This window comes from Myodes glareolus, chromosome 2 (assembly GCF_982192425.1).
Source record: "Myodes glareolus chromosome 2, mMyoGla1.1, whole genome shotgun sequence".
NCBI classification, from domain to species: Eukaryota; Metazoa; Chordata; class Mammalia; order Rodentia; family Cricetidae; genus Myodes; species Myodes glareolus.
In genome coordinates this window covers 96,899,425-96,917,256 of record NC_142027.1, presented here as the reverse complement: position 1 = coordinate 96,917,256, position 17,832 = coordinate 96,899,425, and the positions used below count along the sequence as shown (strand labels likewise).

Genomic DNA, 17,832 nt, shown 5'->3' with positions numbered 1-17,832 from the left:
ACCGTGGGGTGGGAGGGGAGCATCATTACTGGCCCCAGTGACCACCTGTTGCCCATAAATCAACTTCGATTGGTCAATGAAGTCAGAAGGACCGCCCACATCCCTGGGAAGAGTTCCAGGTAGTGAGCTGTACACTCTCAATCCCTGCGCCCCTGGGAATTGAGCGTAAACATGAAGGGTTCCTACAAGGAGTCGACGAAGAATAAAGAACAAGAGAGAGACGCAGCGGCAACTGCGAGTCAGGCAGAGGCCCTAGAGGCCAAGAATTTCTGCATCGCAGATTCACACTTTGCTCTGAAAACAGAAGGTGCCTAATCCTCCGCGTGGGGTCCTGGTTGAACTACTCCCGCAAGGGTGGTGCGGAACCGCACCCTTCAGTGGGGCCGCTTCCCCCATTATCAGCCGCTGTCAAGTCCCTTGCCTTCTTGGAGCCTCGAGGAGGCCCAATGCTTAGAACTGTCTTGCAAAATAACCTGTAAATGAAACACCCTGACAGTGTGTTCCACCTGGAAGGGTTCAGGGGTGGACGGTCCAACCTATAGGAAAATTTTAATGGATGTATTAAATTTAGAATTATCTTTGAATTATTAAACACCGTAAGGTGTTTGTAGACATGACCTATAGGCTGAAAATGTAGTTCAGTTGGTAGAGTGTTTGCCTACCATGCTTGAAGCCTTGAGTTCGAGGCTCTCCTCAAATAACAAGTTGGAGACCAGCTTTTGGGGGAGGGGCGGGGATAGGGCCAGCATACACCTCAGTGTTAGGCAAGTGCTCCCACTGGTTCTGAATAGCTCTGTAACTTTGTGTACCTTTGAGAAAAAACTTTTCTTTCTTTCTTTTCTTTTTCTTTTTCTTTTTTTTTCCCCATGAGGTCCTCATCTGAACTATGAGTGTGGTAACTGCTGACAGGGCAGGAAAGAGGATGGGGCTGTGCCGATGTAGAGTTCCTCCTTTGTCCCCCTGTTTACTCTTAGGCACCCATGGGCTTGGAGAACAGGTCACGGCTACCCTCTATATGGAGTCTTGCCAGGCCCATAGTGTTGTGCCGGCTTCTCGTCTTCTGCGCCAAGGGAGTGCCTCTGAATTGAGCCTTCGGCACCGCGGCCTGGGGTCCCAGGTATCTGTCGAGGGACGCTGGAACCAGGCTTGACAGGAAGGATGTGGGAGACAGTGGCCATTTGTCCTTGAGTCCATCTCACAAGCTCCCAGCCTTCCTCTGTGCCGTGCATCCCGTCTCCCCTTCCCGTGGCACAGGATGGAGGCTGTGACGGGGTGAGGGCTGGACCTGCAGACGATCCCTGCAGGAGATGGGGCCAACCGCGTCTGGGGTACCTCTCTGCTCTGTTCCAGGGTATCCGGGCTCTGGCTTCCACGCTGACTTCTAATCCCTACATCAAGCGCCTGGACCTTGGGGATAATGGACTCTGTGGGGCTGGGGCAGAGGCTCTGGCCGATGTCCTGTGTAAGAACAGCGTTATCTCTGGTAGGTGCTGAGTTTCTGAGCAGCAGGCAAGCTTGGGGGCTCTGTTTCTTCGGGGAAGTGGCTCCTATTGTAATTTAGAAAAAGATGTCATGCAACAGATCTCAGGTGGAGAGATTTTTTTTTAACTGGGGGAAAGTGAATGGGAAAAGGGGAGAAGAGGTTGGGGGAGATCAGACACTGAGGACAGAGTGGTAGAAGAGAAGAGAGAGGGAGAATAGAGACAGAGACAGACAGAGAGGGAAAGAGAGAGATGGGAGGTGGGCAGGGTTAGTGGTTACAGCTGAGGATGTATACCCCAAGGTCAGACCAATTCAGATACCCAAATACTAACAGCTCCCTCACCAGGACTTTTTACTAGCGGTGTTGCTAAGGGATGAGGAGGCTCCTCACCACAGGGTGAGGCATGCGGGATGAGTTTGACTTCCTGGGAGTTTCCTCATTGGTGTAGCCAATGCTGAATGTTACTCTGCCTGACCCATCCCACGACTATCCCTCTCCTCTCCCCTCGTGGGCACCTCACCCGTGCACATGGTAGACTCCCAGTGCCTGAGTGCAGGATGGAAGAGGCACAGAGAAACGGGGTCTCCGTCTACTGAGAGCTGGAAGGGCAAGGCAGGAGACGGGTGAGGCTGCTTGCAGATGACAGCTCTGCCATTGAAGCAGGAGCTGACCCAGGCAAGCAGCACAACCCTGCTGGGCCTGTTTCCATCTGTAAAATGGTCACAGCAGCGCCACTCAGCTCTCTGAACTGTGGACAACATCAAAAGCAATGACAGAACTGGATCTGGGCGAACATCTGAGCTCACACTGCCAGTGTGTGTTACTCCCTAGAGTAGGACAGCCAGGGCTTCTGCAGAGGTTACGTTGTTTCAAGACGCCAGTTATCAACAGGGTAGCTGACTCTCTACCACAGCATTCTTCACAGACAATCATGGAATGGGGAGACCCAAGGTGACCCAGCCAATAGGTGGCAAAGCCACCACCATGCCATCCCTGGGTAATCAGATGGCAAAGCCCCCTCTCCTCCTCGGGCTTGAGGTTTATGAAATGCAGGGAATGCAGGAGGGTGGCTCCCGGCCACGGTTCCTACTGACCAAGCAGTGGTGCTGCCTTCAGATGTGGACCTGTCCGAGAACCAGATTGGAGCTGCAGGGCTCCGGGCTCTCTGTGCTGCCCTGGCCTTAAACCCCGCTGTGCAGAAGATGCAACTGAGAGGGAATGGGCTGGAGGAAAAGGCCGCCCAGCACCTCGCTTCTCTTCTGCTGCTTCACACGGGCCTGAGATCCCTAGATCTCAGCTATAATCAGCTCAACGACCTGGCAGGTAATACTTGGTCTGGGCAGTCATGGGTCGGTCATGAGGACTCACTGGACACTGGTGGCAGGGAGTGGAATGGAGGGCCATACCCAGCTTCTGCCAGAAATATCCCAGTGCTGGCGTCTCTTCACCATACCTCTCCAACCACACAGAATTCTCAATTCATTCCAGGCATAGCTCACTGCCCACTGCTGTGGGGAATCTATAACAAAACAAAGTTACTGACTTCAAGAAACATACACTAACAAGAGCATTCTTAGTTCATGGCCTTCCAAGAGAAGCAGTGTATGGCCCTCTTAGAAGAGAACGGACCGCCTGCTTTAGAGGGTTGGGTGTTTAAGCTGAAATCTGTATGTGAGGTGGAAAGGAGTCAGCCATGGCAAGATCAAGAAACTGATGAACCGTGAGCATGCAGGCCTATTTCCTAGGTTGGTAGACACCGGTGTAGTTGGACGGGTGATCCAGGGGAGGATGACCAGGCTGTGGTTGGGAAGGAAAGCAGACTATGTGGCCCTCAGGTCACGGCTGAAGGTATGAAGCTTTCATTCCAAGTGTTTTTGTAAAAGGGCTGTGATGTAACTCGATGGTAAGGTGCTCGTCTAGTGTGTGTGAGGTCTTGGGTTCAGTCACCGGTACTGTGGAGGTGGGAGGAACTAAGTGCTGTGAAAGACATGGATAGGCTACTTAAACGACTTGTCTCCCCAGGGCCTTTGCCTGGGCTGGATGCTTTGCCAGGAATGCGAATATCCACCTATGCCACTCATCTCTAAATGTGCCAGTTAGTTATATAAATTGAAGCTAGGTGTAACTACTTGGAAGATCAATTGAGCCCAGAAACTTGGGGGCAGTCCAGCAGCATGGAAGTGTCACCTGGGCCTGGCTTTAGGAGTTTCGATCCCCTGAACTGGCTGAAGCAAATTCTTCTCTTTAAACATTTATTTTTACTTATGTAAACGTGTGTGAGTGTGTGTCACATGTGTGCGGGTACCTGTGAGGCTAGAAGAGCACATCCTGTCCTCTGCAGTAGGGGTTACAGAGGGTTGTGAGCCGCCCAGTGTGGGTGCTGGGAACTGAACTCAGCTTCTCTGGAAAAGCAGCTGGTGCCCTTAGCTGCTCAGGTGCTGGAGCAACACCTGATGCAAATTCTTAGATGCCCATGTGTCTGCATTATAGTGGACATCGTCATTGCCCCAAGACAACTGTCTAATCAGGGGTTCTGGAATTTCTGGACTGTCTTAGAAAATTGAGCGCATTGGCAGTAACCTCAGTCCTGGAGTTTAACTGCTAAAGTCAATTGTCTTTGAAGAAAAGTATTGTGGAAAGTCAGTGGAACTAATGGAGACGCTCATTTCAGACTTTGACAAACTGTAGCTGTGTCTTTGGGACTTGAGAACTTAACTTGCTGTTACTATAACCAATACCTCAGATAACCATCTTCCCAAGGGAAACAATGTATTTGGGCTCATAGTTTTGGAGATTTCAGCCTTTGATGGATTGGGCCTGTGGCTGAGCAAACATTAGAAAAAAAGCCACTTAACTCATGATCCAGAAGCAAAGAGGCCAAAGGAAGAGAGTAGGGTCATACAGTTCCCTCAAGGGACCCCGTGGCCTAAGACTTTTAGATACTGTCATCTGCTGCCATGTGCCAATCTTGGAGACCAAACTTTTTAGAATAGACTTTATTTTATTTCATGTGTATGAGTGTTTGCCTGCATGCTTGCATGTCTGTGTTCTACATGCTGGATGCCCATAGGACAGAAGATAGCGTCAGATCCACAGAACTGCATCAGATTCATGGAACTGGAGTTACAGTCAGCTTTGGGCTGCCATGTGGGTACTGGGAGTCAAATCTGGATCCTCTGCCAGAGCAGTCAGGCTGTCCTCTCTTCAGCCCAGGGACCAAGCCTTTAAAGCAGCGAGGACCTTAGGGGTGGGCTATCATATTAAGTACAGACTCTAACAGACAAGTGGCAAAGAGGCAGTGGATAGGAGGGGATGGGATCTGAAGCCCTGTGAAGGTGTGCAAGGGAGAAGGGGGAAGGGCAGATTCAGTCGGTTTTGTTTCTCCAAGAGAGGACTGCAATTTGTTTCTGAGGGGCAGAGGGGCTTGAATTTCAGTCGTGTATAATCTATGGCAGTGGAGAATCCGCCTACAGGTGTGTGCCTCTCAGGTCGGTGATGAGAACCATCCCTGGACGAGAGACAATGCCCAAACCTTAGTTGTGGCACAGGATTCTTTCCAAGGCGTTAATATGTCTGCTGCTGCATGTTCTAGCCAATCAAGTGGCTGGGAGCACTCAGGCTTGGGACACACACACACACACACACACACACACACACACACACACACACACACCGTGTATTTCCTTGGTTTGATTTAGTTCAGTTTGGTTTGGTTTTTGAGGTCAGGTCTTACCATGCAGCCCAGGGTGGCTTGGAATTCACTACTTTGTCCAGACTGGCTTTGACATAAGGGTCCCCATGCCTCAGCCTCCTCTATGCTGGGATTATAGGGGTGGACCACCATACCTAGCTCCTCTGAGCCCTTCAAACCAACTTTTTTTTGCTCTAGTTGTCAAGATAATGAAAAGAGACCAAATTTGGATCCTTGAGGGATTCCAGTTCAGACACAGAGATCAACCAAGCAGAGTGAATTCAGATGGGGAGGCTGTAAGGGGTCAACAAGGCTAAAATAGCACGGGAAGGTGGGAGGAGAGTAAACATGGGTTCTGAGGGGCCCACCTAGCCTGGAGAGACAGGTGAGGTCTCCTGAGTCTGCACATCCAGCTTTTGAGGCTGAGACACGCTTGGCCAGGTGGATAAGGGGTACCAACATGGAGAATCACAGTGGATTGTGGATGGTGTTGGGGCTGTGGAGAACTGGCAATGGGTCATGCCCATCAGTGCTAACAGAATGTAGAGCTGGCTGCATGGTGTGCCCCTTCCTATTTGACATACTAGGCATTTGTCAGGGCTCCACCCTCTTCCTTTTGTTACCGCTCATTCTTCTTTTCCACCATAGCTACACCAGACTTGGAGAGCTCCGTCTCTGCAGGTGCCCACAGCCAATAGGAATCTTGCTGGAATGTTCAGCCAGCCGCATAGCTCTTACAGCAGCTGATCAGCCATACATACAACAGCACCTGTGTACTCAGCTTAGCATTCGCGGACTCTCAAGAGCCCTCACTTCCTATGTCATTGCACCTGCTTCCTCCTGCCTCTCCACTAGCTTCAGCATCAACCCAGTTTCACTTTGCATCCCTATTGTCCGTCATGCATGCATTCCCTTTTCCATCGTGTGTGTATCCCTGTTGTCTATCATGTGTGCATCCCTGTTGTCCATCATGTGCGCATCCCTGTGTCCATCATGTGTGCATCCCTGTGTCCATCATATATGTATCCCTGTTGTCCATCATATGTGCATTCCTGTTGTCCATCACATGTGCATCCCTGTTGTCCATCATATGTGCATCCCTGTTGTCCATCATGTATGTATCTCTGTTGTCCATCACGTGTGCATCCCTGTTATCCATCACATGTGCATGCATGTAGATTCCTTGATTCTAGGTCACCTGTTCTGTCCTTACTTCCAGACCTCATCAAAACTACCACTGCATCTCTACCCTTTTTGTTTATAGATTAGAACAGTTGGAATCTCATTACTTTAAATTCATGTCTTCCCAATTAGATGTGGCATGGTGGCTCTTGTTTGTATTGTCAACACAATGGAGCTGACAACAAGATAATCTGGAGTTTAAGGCCAGTCTGGATGACAGAGTGAGTTCTAGACCTGTTTGTGTTGGAGGAGAAGACCCTGTTCTGGTGTATACACATGCACACACACATGTTCCTTGCAGGTAGTCCAGGTATACACTGAACTTTGTCACCTTCCTACCAACAGAAGTTCCAGAACATGATGAGCATCAGGTCATTTTTTGAACATAGCATTTTTGTTTGCCATAAAAATCTCTTCGTGCTCCTCAGGAGAGATACTTGGACCTGCCTTAGCAGAAAACACAGGACTCACAGAGCTTAACCTCAGTTGGAATCACCTTCGAGGCCCAGGAGCCATTGCATTTGCCAAGGGCCTGGAGGTATGAGACCCTTGCCCATTCAGTCCTCATAGCCTGCCTCTCCTTTAGGGGAGTTTTCCCCGAGGCAGTTCTTAACGATACAGCTCTTCAATCAACATGGTGCATCTTAGATGACCTGTTTTCCCACCACCAGTAAATGATAATACTCTGCACTGACTCTCGTGCCATTTCCTGAAGGGTCTGTAGGGGTCTGTAGCTAATGCCAGCTGCCCTCCTCCTGACATCACATTCAGCTGGTAGGGGACATCTGTGCAGCCTGGTGACATTATTAGCACACAGAGATGTGTGTCCACACACCCTCTCAGTGCTTCCCTGAAAGGTTATAGATCTGGGAAACAGATGTTTCAAGCCCTTCCAGAATATTATGAGGCATCGTCATTGTCCAGTGACAATGACCTTAGAAACAACAGTCACTGCCACACCCTCTTATAGAGCTGACAGCAGTGGGTAGGTGGGGGTAGTCCCACCCCAGAAAGGGTCAGGTCAGACCACTCACCCTTCCCTAATCACAGCCTCTTGGGCAGGCTTCATGTAGGCGCCCTGCCCCCAGGTCTCTGTGCCCTAGGATACCTGCCTTGGGAATTTCCCCATAGGCACAGATTTGATCATCTCTGAGAACTGCCAATAACCCTACCCATCATCCTCTGCTGCTCTTCAGGTTGGTCACTGGTGCCTGAGAGCTCCTGCTAACTCCGTCCCAGTACCTCTCTGTCTTTTGCTAGGGCTCTCCTGTGCTCTGAGGTTTTCTGCACCATTAGATATGAACTCACGGCTTTGCTCTTTATGTCCTAGGCAAATATATTCTTGAAAGTCCTAGATATCTCTCATAATGGCTTTGGAGACTCTGGAGCCTCTGCAATAGGTGAGGCCCTCAAGGTCAACAACGTGTTGGAAGAACTGAACATGAGGTGAGAAACGAGGGTGCTGCTCTCAGGGCCACACAGTGATTGGATGCTGTTCACACTGCTCCTGCTGTATGGCCGGAGTCTCAATCCTGCAGCAAACTCTGTCCTCCCAACTGCTTGCAACTCCAGCTTCAGGGACCTGACAGTTTCTTTCTGAACTCATCAGGTACTTGCACTCAACTAATTTAAAAAAAGAGAGACTTTAAAAACCCAGAGTCTGTCACTGGATTCTTCTAAAATCAAAAGCCAGCTGCATACTTAAACATTCTTATTCCAGGACTGGAGAGATGGCTCAGCAGTTAAGAGCACTGACTATTCTTCCAGAGGTCCTGAGTTCAATTCCCAGCAACCACATGGTGGTCTACAACCATCTATGAGATCTGGTGCCCTCCTCTGGCCTGCAGGCATACATGGAAGGAATATTGTATACATAATAAGTAAATAAATCTTTAAAAAAACATTCTTATTCCAAGTGGGAAGAACTGGGGAATTTAAAACAATCGCACCTAAGCAAAAGTAAAATCTGGCAGTGTGAATTCAATAATGTAGCTGTGTCCACCATTTGAGACTCATCATCTTTGGGGCTCCAGAGGGTTTAGGTAGCCCCATCTCTGCACCCCACCACCTGAAGCACACAACTGTCTTCCTACCACTCCCCACCACACCTGCATCTTGGTGGACATCCCAGTCCTGGGATCTTCATTACAGCTGAGATCCCCTTCATCAGTGGCCCCTTGGGCCTCACCCTAATGCAACAAGGAGCAATGCCTCAGCTTCTCTCCATGACCTTCTCGACCATGCTTTCAAAACCAGTTCTACATGGACTCCACTTTGGACAGTGCCAAGTTCTGGTAGCTTCCGTCTACATGAGATGCAATCTACCCCCCTTAGAACAGTGGTACAGTGGTGTGGGAGGTCCTTCTGTATGTGTGTGTATACAGACACACACACACACACACACACACACACACACACATATATGTTGCTTTTATTGGTTAATGAATAAAGACACTGCCTTGGCCTGTGATAGGGCAGAATAGAGCTAGGTGGAGAAAACTAAACTGAATGCTGGAAGAAAGAAAGAAGGCAGAGTGGAGAGAAGCCATGAAGCTTCTGCTAGGGATAGACTTGTCAGAACCTTGCCGGTAAGCCACAGCCACATGGCAATACACGGATTAGCAAAAATGGGTTAATATAAAATATGAGTAAGCCAGAAATATGCTTAAGCTATTGGCCAAACAGTATTGCAAATAATATAGTTTCTGAGTGATTATTTCAGGTCTGGACAGCTGGGAACAAACGAGTGGCCACCTCCAACAGATCAGCTTCTGGTTCTGACCCTGGGGAATATTTCCCTTTCGTCCCTGAGATGCATAGGTCTTGTCTCGGTGCTGGTCTATTATAATTGCAGCTGATTCTTCAGCCCCAGCTGATCAGCACACACAGATTTTTAGCCAAAACATTCCGATTAATGATAAAAACTTTGCTCCTTTCTGAAATGTGATATGGGACTTCATTGCTGTTGGCATTTCAGCATTACCGTCTTTCCAGCACCCTCAAGAACTACCTGGTAGGCTCTACCCATAGCGCTCAGTGACTTTTCCAGTCTCAAATTGCAGTGTTTTCCATACCTGTAAACTCAGCACTTAGGAGGTAGAGGCAGGAAAACCCAAAAGTTCAAGATCATCCTCAGCTATACAGGAGTTACAGGCTAGCCTGTCTTTTTTTTTTTTTTTTTTTTCCTCCCTGAGACAGGGTTTCTCCACGTAACCCTAGCTATCCTGGAACTCTCTCTGTAGACCAGACTGACCTTGAATCCAGAGCTCTGCCTGTTTCTGCCTCCCACATGCTGGGTTTAAAGGCGTGCACCACTACTGCCCAGAAGACTCTATTTTAAGAGAGAAAAAAAAAATAAAAAAAGAGGAGGAAGTCAGCGTTAGTATGTAGACCTGGCTTCAGAGACAACAATTTGGAGGGGAGGAAGGAATGGGGTTCAGGGCAGAAATTGCTGTGGTAATGGGTATGTGTTGCCAGCAGGCACAAGACACACAGGAGCATCTTCTGAGCTCAAAGAGCCTAGGAGCTGGCGCCCCCTCCTCTCCACTGGGGGCACTCTAAGTGTGCTTGCCACTCATGGGGCAGCAGCATACCCTCCCCCCCCCCCCCACCGTGGCCTGGGCATGAGAGAAGAGCTGTACTGTGAAACCCAATCTGCGGGAAGCAGCTCAGGCAGGGGCTCCGAGGCACTGAGTCCTGCAAACTGGAAATCTGTGATACAGATGTCAATTTCTTACTAACGTTGTCCATGGGGTTAGATGGGATGCTTCCACACATGCCTGCATATATGCTGACCCGATCTAGCCTCCCTTTATTTTATTTTACTTTTCTCCTCTTCATATCTGTCCTGAATTCTAGTAATTACTAATATACTTTCCAGGTTGTTGTTGCTGTTAGTGTTTATGTAGGCTTTCTGTCTGGCTTGTTTCACTTAACATACTGCCCTCTTAGTCCATCCACTTGTTTCAAAGGACACAGAATTTCTTTCTTTATGGCTGAATAGACTCTATTGTAGATACACACTGTATTTCATCTATCCATCCATTTATTAGTGGGCTCCTTGGCTGATTAACTATGACACATACTTCTCTCTTGCTGCAGAAACAACCGAATCTCCATGACAGGGGCCCTGAGGTTGGGACTGGGACTGCAAGTCAACCAGACACTGCGGATTCTTATTGTAAGTTTGAGCCTGGTCGGGGAGGTTCCAGCACAGACTGACCCTGTGTCTCTTCATACAGCCCTTTCTCCCACCAGCCCCTTCGCTGCAGAGACAGCACACAGGCATCTCTGGGAGGGGACCTCCAAGCTTCCTGTGACCACGTCCCACCTCTGACTCTTCCTTTCCACCCTTTTCCCAGTGGCCGTGACCAACTCCCTGCAGTCCTTTGTCCTGCTCACAGGAGTTCCACTGTGGGGAAGGCAGCCACACATCCCTCAACTTACTCTCATCCTCTCCCCTGCACCTCTGCTGTCCCGGCTGAAACCCAGGGTTAGCTCAGGGGTGCTGACTGGCCACAGCTGAGACATGCCTGAGGTTCTTTTCCTCAGGTTTGCAGGTGATGAGTGGGGGCACTAGACAGGGTGATAGCCAAAACAGAAGGGAAGGAGCCAGGTGAGGTGAGCGGTTCTCGGCTGTACCAACGTGTATGGGGGAGGGGACTGGAGAGGGGGTGTTTATCTCAACAGGGAAATGGAGTGCTCCTGGCTCTGCCTGCCCTACCTTCCCACTCATTAGCAATTCCACCCTCCTGTGACACAGGAACCAAGACCCATTTCAAGCTTGGGTTCATGTTTCCAGCCGCCTGTTAGACAATACCCAAGACACAGTGAGTCTCAGAATCCCACCTGGATGAACAACCCCTTCTTAGGGGGTTGAGGCCCACAGCCTACTTTCTCACCCCGATATCTACAGAGTTCACTACTGGATCCACCTTCTTCGCACTTCCCCTCTATGGATCCTATTGACCTAGTTCACCAGCCCTCCCAATACCTGGTGCTTATTGTCAATCAGAAGCATGGCCTACTAAGAACATTCTTTTTATTGTTGTTGTTTTAAGGTCGTTTGTTTGCTTTTATTTTTTATGTGTGCCTGGGTATATAGATGTGACAGGGCACCAGATCCTGGTAACTGGATTTACAAGTAGTTGTGAGCTATTCCATGAGGGTGCTTGGTACTGAATTGGATCCTCTTTAAGAGAAGCAAGTGTCTTAACTGCTAAGCTGCCTCTCAGGACCTTGGTTTTTGTATTTTGTTTTAAATTTTTTCAGATTTATTTATGCTTGAGTGTTTTACTTGCATGTATGTCTGTGTACCACATGTATGATGTATGCCTGGTGCCCTACAGGGGCCAGAAGAGGGTATCAGATCCCCCTGAGACTAGTGTGGGTGGTAGGAATTGAACTCAGATCCTCTGGAAAAGAAGCCAGTGTTCTTAGCCACCGAGCCATCTCTTCAACCCTTAGTGGGCTCTTAACTTGGTAAGTAGTCTTGAACTGTTAATCCTCCAGCTTCTACCTCCTGAGCAATGGGGTTATGGGCATGGGTCCCCATAAAAGGCTCTAGTATCCTGGTGTATTCATCTTTCTTAGATTTCCAAGAATCCCATTCGAAGAGAAGGATATGTCAGTCTCCTTAAGTGCATCCGGAACAACAGATCGTCTGCCCTGGAACTACTGGACCTCTCTGTAAGAGCTTCTTTTGAGCCTCCTGTGATCTGCCAGGAGATCTGAGCGCTAGTGACAGCTTCATGTTAGAGGACAGTGTGGGAGTCAGCTGTCCTACCCTATCCTGCCCAGGTACACTGCCTGGTAAACCCGGCCTGTGGGCCATTAAGCCACTCCAACTCTGTGCCATTGTATGTTAAAAGTCTGAAATTTAAAATTTTATGTGACAAGAGGTTACAACTAAGAGATTACCTTGAGACCCTGAAAGAATTTGGGTTTCTAAATAGTGTTTTATTTTATTTTGAGATGGAATCTCTATGTAGTTCTGGCTGCCTGTCCTGGAGGTTACTACATAGACCAGGCTAATCTTACATACTTGTGTGCATACTCACAGAGAACCGCCTGCCCCTGCCTCCCGAGTGCTAGAATTAAAGGCCTGCAACCACACCTGGTTTTTAAAAATATTTATTTATTTATTATGTATAAAACATTCTGCCTCCATGTATGCCTGCAGGCCAGAAGAGAGCACCAGATCTCATTACACATGGTTGTGAGCCACCATGTGGTTGCTGGAAATTGAACTCAGGTCCTCTGGAAAAACAGTCAATGCTCTTAATCACTGAGCCATCTCTCCAGCCCCCATACCTGGTTTTTAAATCTTGAGACTAAAAGACTATGGGAACTTTTGAAGTTGAACTAAATTGCATTTCACATTATGATCTGGCCACAAGCCTGGGGGCGGGCAGAAGTGGAATGTGGTGGTTTGAATGAGAATGGTCCCCATACACTCTTGTGTTTGGATGCTTTGTCCTCAGCTGATGGAACTGTTTGGGAAGGTTAGGAGATGTGGCTGAGGTGTGTCATTGAAACCTCAAAACCCACAGCATTCCCAGTTAGCATGCTCTCTCTCTCCCTGACTCCTGCTTATGGATCATATGTACGCTCTTAGCTATTACTCAGTGCCCTGCCTGCCTGCTGCTATGCTCACCACCTGATGGTCATGGACTCTAACCCTCTGGAACCATGAGCCCCAATTAAATTTTTTCTTTGTAAGTTGCCTTGGTCATGGTGTCTCTTCTTTAAATATATATTTATAAAAAACTCATATACATAAAATAGTAAAATAAAAATAAATCTAGAAAAACAAAAAGAAAGCAGTTCTATGAAAAAGACTCCAGCAACACTAGTGCTTCCCAAGCCGTTTGTTTAATTCTTTATTATGGAATCCCAGAACTTGGTGGGGGTGCACAACTGAGCTGTTAAGAATTTCAAGACTGGCATCAGCTACAGAGTGAGCTTGAGACCAGACTATAATATGAGACCTTGTCTCAAAACACAAATAAATAAAAAACAAAAACTGAATTGAAATAGATTAAAGACAGAAATCAAATAGCATGCATTAATGTAACTAAACCAGATCAAGAAGTAGCAATACATATCTTAGTTACTTTCTTACTTCTTACAAAACACCATGATTAAGGCAACTTATAAAAGAAAACATTTAATTTTAGACTCGTGGTTTCAGAGGGTGAGTCCATGACTATTAATATGGGTTTCTTTTTTTTTCCGAGACAGGGTTTCTCTGTAGCTTTGGAGCCTATTCTGGAGCTAGTTCTTGTAAACCAGGCTGGACTTGAACTCACAGAGATCTGCCTGCCTCTGCCTCCCAAGTGCTGGGATTAAGGGCGTGTGCCACCACCGCTCGACTTTAGTTATCATTTTATTGCTATGAAGAGATACCATGATCATGGCAACTCTTATAAAGGAAAATGTTTAACTGAGGTAGCGACTTACAGTTGCAGAGGTTCAGTCCATTATCATCACCATGGGGAGCATGGTGACGTGCAGGCAGACATCTGGGAGACACTAGGCAGTATCCTGAAACATTAGGTGGTATCCTGAGCATAGGAAACCTCAAGGTCCGCCCCACAGAGACACACTGCCTCCAAAAGGCCCCACAGAGACACACTGCCTCCAAAAAGGCCATACCCACTCCAACAAAGTCATACCTCTTAATAGTGCCACTCCCTATGAGATTACTCAAATTACCTCAAACTAGCACAACCATCATGGTAGGGAGCATGGCAGCAGGCAGGTAGGCAGGGTGCTGGGGCAGTTGCCAAGTGCTTACATCCTGATCCACAAGTGTGAGGCAGGGAGGGCTCCTGGAAATGGTGTAGGAGTTTGAAAACTCAAGCCCCACCCCAGCCCCCAACCCCTGTCACCCACAGTGACACATCTCCTCCAACAAGGTCACACTCCCTAATCCTTCCTCAAACAATTCAATCAACTGGGGACCACATATTCAAATATATGAGCCTATGAGGGTCATTCTTATTCAAACTACCACAGTGCCCCTTCTAGTTCCTTTACTAAAGGCCTCCTTGAGCTCCTTTCCTTCCCTATTTTGATAGAATGAGGAGGAGGTCATGAGATCCTAGTCCACAAGAAAGAAAAATGCCCACAAAGAGCTTCTCTGAGACCTAGGTATGCAAATGAGAACAGTCAAATCCTCAGTGCTAATAACTGCCTCTAAACGGTCTCTTCTTAGGATATCCAAGTGAACGGAGAGTGTGAAGACCTCGCTAACTCAGTGAACAGAATTCTTCCAGGACTTTGTATAAAGAATGATATATCCAGAAGAAAAGACTGGCCACCAGCCTCCACACCTTCCCAGCCAGCCTCTGCCTCAAGTGCCTCTGGTCTCATCTCTAGTATGCCACTGTAATGTCCACACTGCTGCCCACTCAATATCCCATGTGCTCTACGGCATCTGCCATAATCTGGGCTTCATTTGCCATGGCTCCTTCATTCAACCAAAAACAACCTCCCATGAACAGTGTGGATGTGAGGACAATGACGTCGCTGTCATTCAGGTGTTCCTGTTCTGGTGACCCTGTCAGATGAAACATAAGGAGAGATGCAAATGGAATTTCCAAACTCTCAAGAAGGCAAACAGTCACAACCATTGGAAGGCAAGTTTCCATTGCATTCCAGACTGTCAAATCACCCATGTGCTTCAGGCTAGTCCACTGACTAGTCTGCTCTACAGACACAACCAGAGCTGCACAGAAGGCCCATGCTGCCCGCCCAGGTGTGTAACTCAGCAGACTGTGTGCTTAGCATACAGAAAACCCTGGGTTTGGTTCTGCACACCATAGAAAGAAGCACAGTTAGGCATGCTTATGATTTGAGCACTTCAGAAGTGTAGGCAGGAGAAACAGAAATTCAAGGCCATCCTCCACAGCACAGTTGAGTTTGAGGCCAGCCTGGCCTACATAAGACCCAGTCTCAAAAAAGAAAAATAAAAAAGATGTTTATAGAGCCGGTGGCATGTGCTTGTGATTCTGGCCCTTGGGAGACAGAGTCAGAAGCAGAGTGACTTAAGATCAGACTGGAGTTCACAGCACAACCCGGCTTGAAAGAAACACAGGTGCCTTGAGACGTTCCCTAAAGACAGCCTGTGTCATGATGAGACTGATTGAAATGTGAATGTTCTCAGGAGAGCACGTCACACAAATGCTTGTGATGGGAGCCAGGGCGACAGCTCAGAAGGTAAAGGTTCTTGACGCCCAGACCTTGTTCTCCAGACCCCACATGGTGGAAGGAAAGAATGGGCCCCCACAAGTTGTCCTCTGACCTCCACATATATGCTGTGGCACATGTGTCCCTCTGCACACATAAATAAATAAATGTGGTGAAAATAATTTTAAAAGCACCTCACAACTGTTCTTAGCAGCATCGCTCATAATATCCAGCATGTCCAAATGATACCAGTGGACAAATTCAATTGACACATACACATTGTAGAATACTATTTACCACAAAGGAATAAATTTTGGGGTGATTAATGATATAAAGTTGATTATGGTGATTGCTATATAGCCGCATATGTGGTAGAAGTCAGTCTAGCAAATGCATCATTTTGAAAGAATGAGTTAATTATATAATAATACAGTTGCTTTTGAAGGAAAGCCATCAGTTCCCACATCGATGGAACTGTAAATAAGATGTGAGACGATAGTCAACGATCATGTATTGTATGACTCCCTTTCTGTGAAATGTCCAGGTTAGACCAATACACACACATGGTAGAATGGTACACTCTGGGATATGGAGAATCCAGGATTGACTGACAGCTATTCTAGGGTATAGAGAACCCAGGGTTGACAGCTACAGGATATGGATTTCTGTTTATTACTTTTTTATTGATGTGCTAAATCACCATGACCAAGGCAATGTATAAAAGAAAGTATTTGGGGCTGAAGAGATGTCTCCGTAATTATAAGAGCACTGAATGTTCTTCCAGAGGACAAGGATTCAATTCCCAGCACCCACATGGCAGCTCACAACTATCTATAACTCCAGTTCCAGAGGACCCAACACTTTCTTCTGGCCCTCAAAGGGCACTGCACACATATAATACACAGACATACAGGCAGGCAAAATACCTATACACATAAAAAAATTTCTTAAAAGTGCCAGGTGTTGATGGCGCACGCCTTTAATCCCAGCACTCGGGAGGCAGAGACAGGTGTATCTCTGTGAGTTCAGGGCCAGTCTGGTCTACAAAGCAAATTCCAGGAAGGCTCCAAAACTACAGAGAAACCTGTCTCAAAAACAAAAACAAAATAAACAAACAAAAAAATTTAAAGTAGTGAAAATAAAGAAAGACATTTAATTTGGTTTATGGTTTCAGAGGGTTTCAGTTCACAGTGACTGAATAAAGGAACAGCTGAAAGTTCATGCCTTGATCCACAACCACAGGCAGAGAGAGTTCTGGGAATCTCAGGGGGTCCCTTGAGACCTTAAAGCGTGCCCCAGTGACACACCTCCCCCAAAGCCACGGATCCTGATCCTTCCTGTGTTAGGGTTCTCTAAAAGGACAGAATTGATGAACTGAAATCTATATGAGATCATTGACAGTGGCTTAGAGGCTACGGTCCAAATAGTCCAGCCATGGCTGATGGAAAGGCTGAGGAGGAACCAGTGAGTGTTCAGTCCATAAGCCTAGATGTCTCCTCTGTCCCTTCTGGTGCTGGAGTCCCAGGGAAGCCCTAGACAGCTGCCCATCTTCCATCTATGTTAGAATCCCAAATAAGTCAGTTTTAACACTGGCAGAGGAATGCCTCGGACAGGACAGATGAGCTTGACAGTGAGAGTGAGGGCAAGGAGGCAAAAAGCAAACACTTCTTTCTTCCCGGTCCTTTCTGTGGGGTCAGAAGCAATGCTGGGTGGGATGCCATTTCTGTGAATAAGACATTATACAAGTCCTGCTGCCGTGAGGACCAGCCTCCAGCAGTGCAGGGCTCCATGTGGATCCACAGAGGTGATGGACTAAGACACTTGTATATGAGGGAGTAAGGGGAAGACACACACAGTCTTGATGGTTTCCTTCTGAATTTTTCTTTATTCTTCTTCCTCTTATTTTTCCTCTACATTTTTTTTCCTGATGCTTTCCTTCTCTCTCTCTCTCTCTCTCTCTGTTTTTTTTTTTTTTTTTTTTTTTTTTTTTTTTTTTTTGAGACAGGGTTTTTCTGTAGCTTTGGAGTCTGTCCTGGAACTAGCTCTTCACCAGGCTGGCCACGAACTCACAGAGATCCGCCCGCCTCTGCCTCCCGAATGCTAGGATTAAAGGCATGTACTACCACCGCCTGGCCCTTCTCTCATTCTTGATGTTTACCTTCTAACTCACTTTATTTTTTCCCTTACAGCTTATATTCCTCAGCAAAACCTCTTAAGCAATATAAAAATTACAATGTAGTTACACTCTGTTTTTCAAGTGAATGATTACAATGAATACAAGTAA

At 47.4% G+C, this 17,832-nt stretch overlaps 1 protein-coding gene across 1 annotated transcript; it reads left to right on the top strand.

The window, feature by feature from the left end:
• The first annotated feature begins 154 nt into the window (after positions 1 to 154).
• Lrrc74b (leucine rich repeat containing 74B) lies at positions 155 to 15,846 on the top strand. Its single transcript, XM_048452366.3, has 9 exons — positions 155 to 307; positions 975 to 1,117; positions 1,351 to 1,483; positions 2,600 to 2,806; positions 6,785 to 6,894; positions 7,687 to 7,802; positions 10,458 to 10,536; positions 11,949 to 12,044; positions 14,575 to 15,846. The coding sequence occupies exons 1-9, from the start codon at positions 172 to 174 to the stop codon at positions 14,749 to 14,751; spliced, it is 1,197 nt and encodes a 398-aa protein (XP_048308323.3). The 5' UTR covers positions 155 to 171; the 3' UTR covers positions 14,752 to 15,846.
• Positions 15,847 to 17,832: the final 1,986 nt, after the last annotated feature.

Coding starts and splice junctions, on each gene's coding strand:
- Lrrc74b (XM_048452366.3), top strand. CDS start 172: ATGAAGGGTTCCTACAAGGAGTCGACGAAGAATAAAGAACAAGAGAGA. Junction 308..974: donor CTTTGCTCTGAAAACAGAAG/GTGCCTAATCCT, acceptor GTTTACTCTTAG/GCACCCATGGGCTTGGAGAA. Junction 12,045..14,574: donor TGGAACTACTGGACCTCTCT/GTAAGAGCTTCT, acceptor GTCTCTTCTTAG/GATATCCAAGTGAACGGAGA.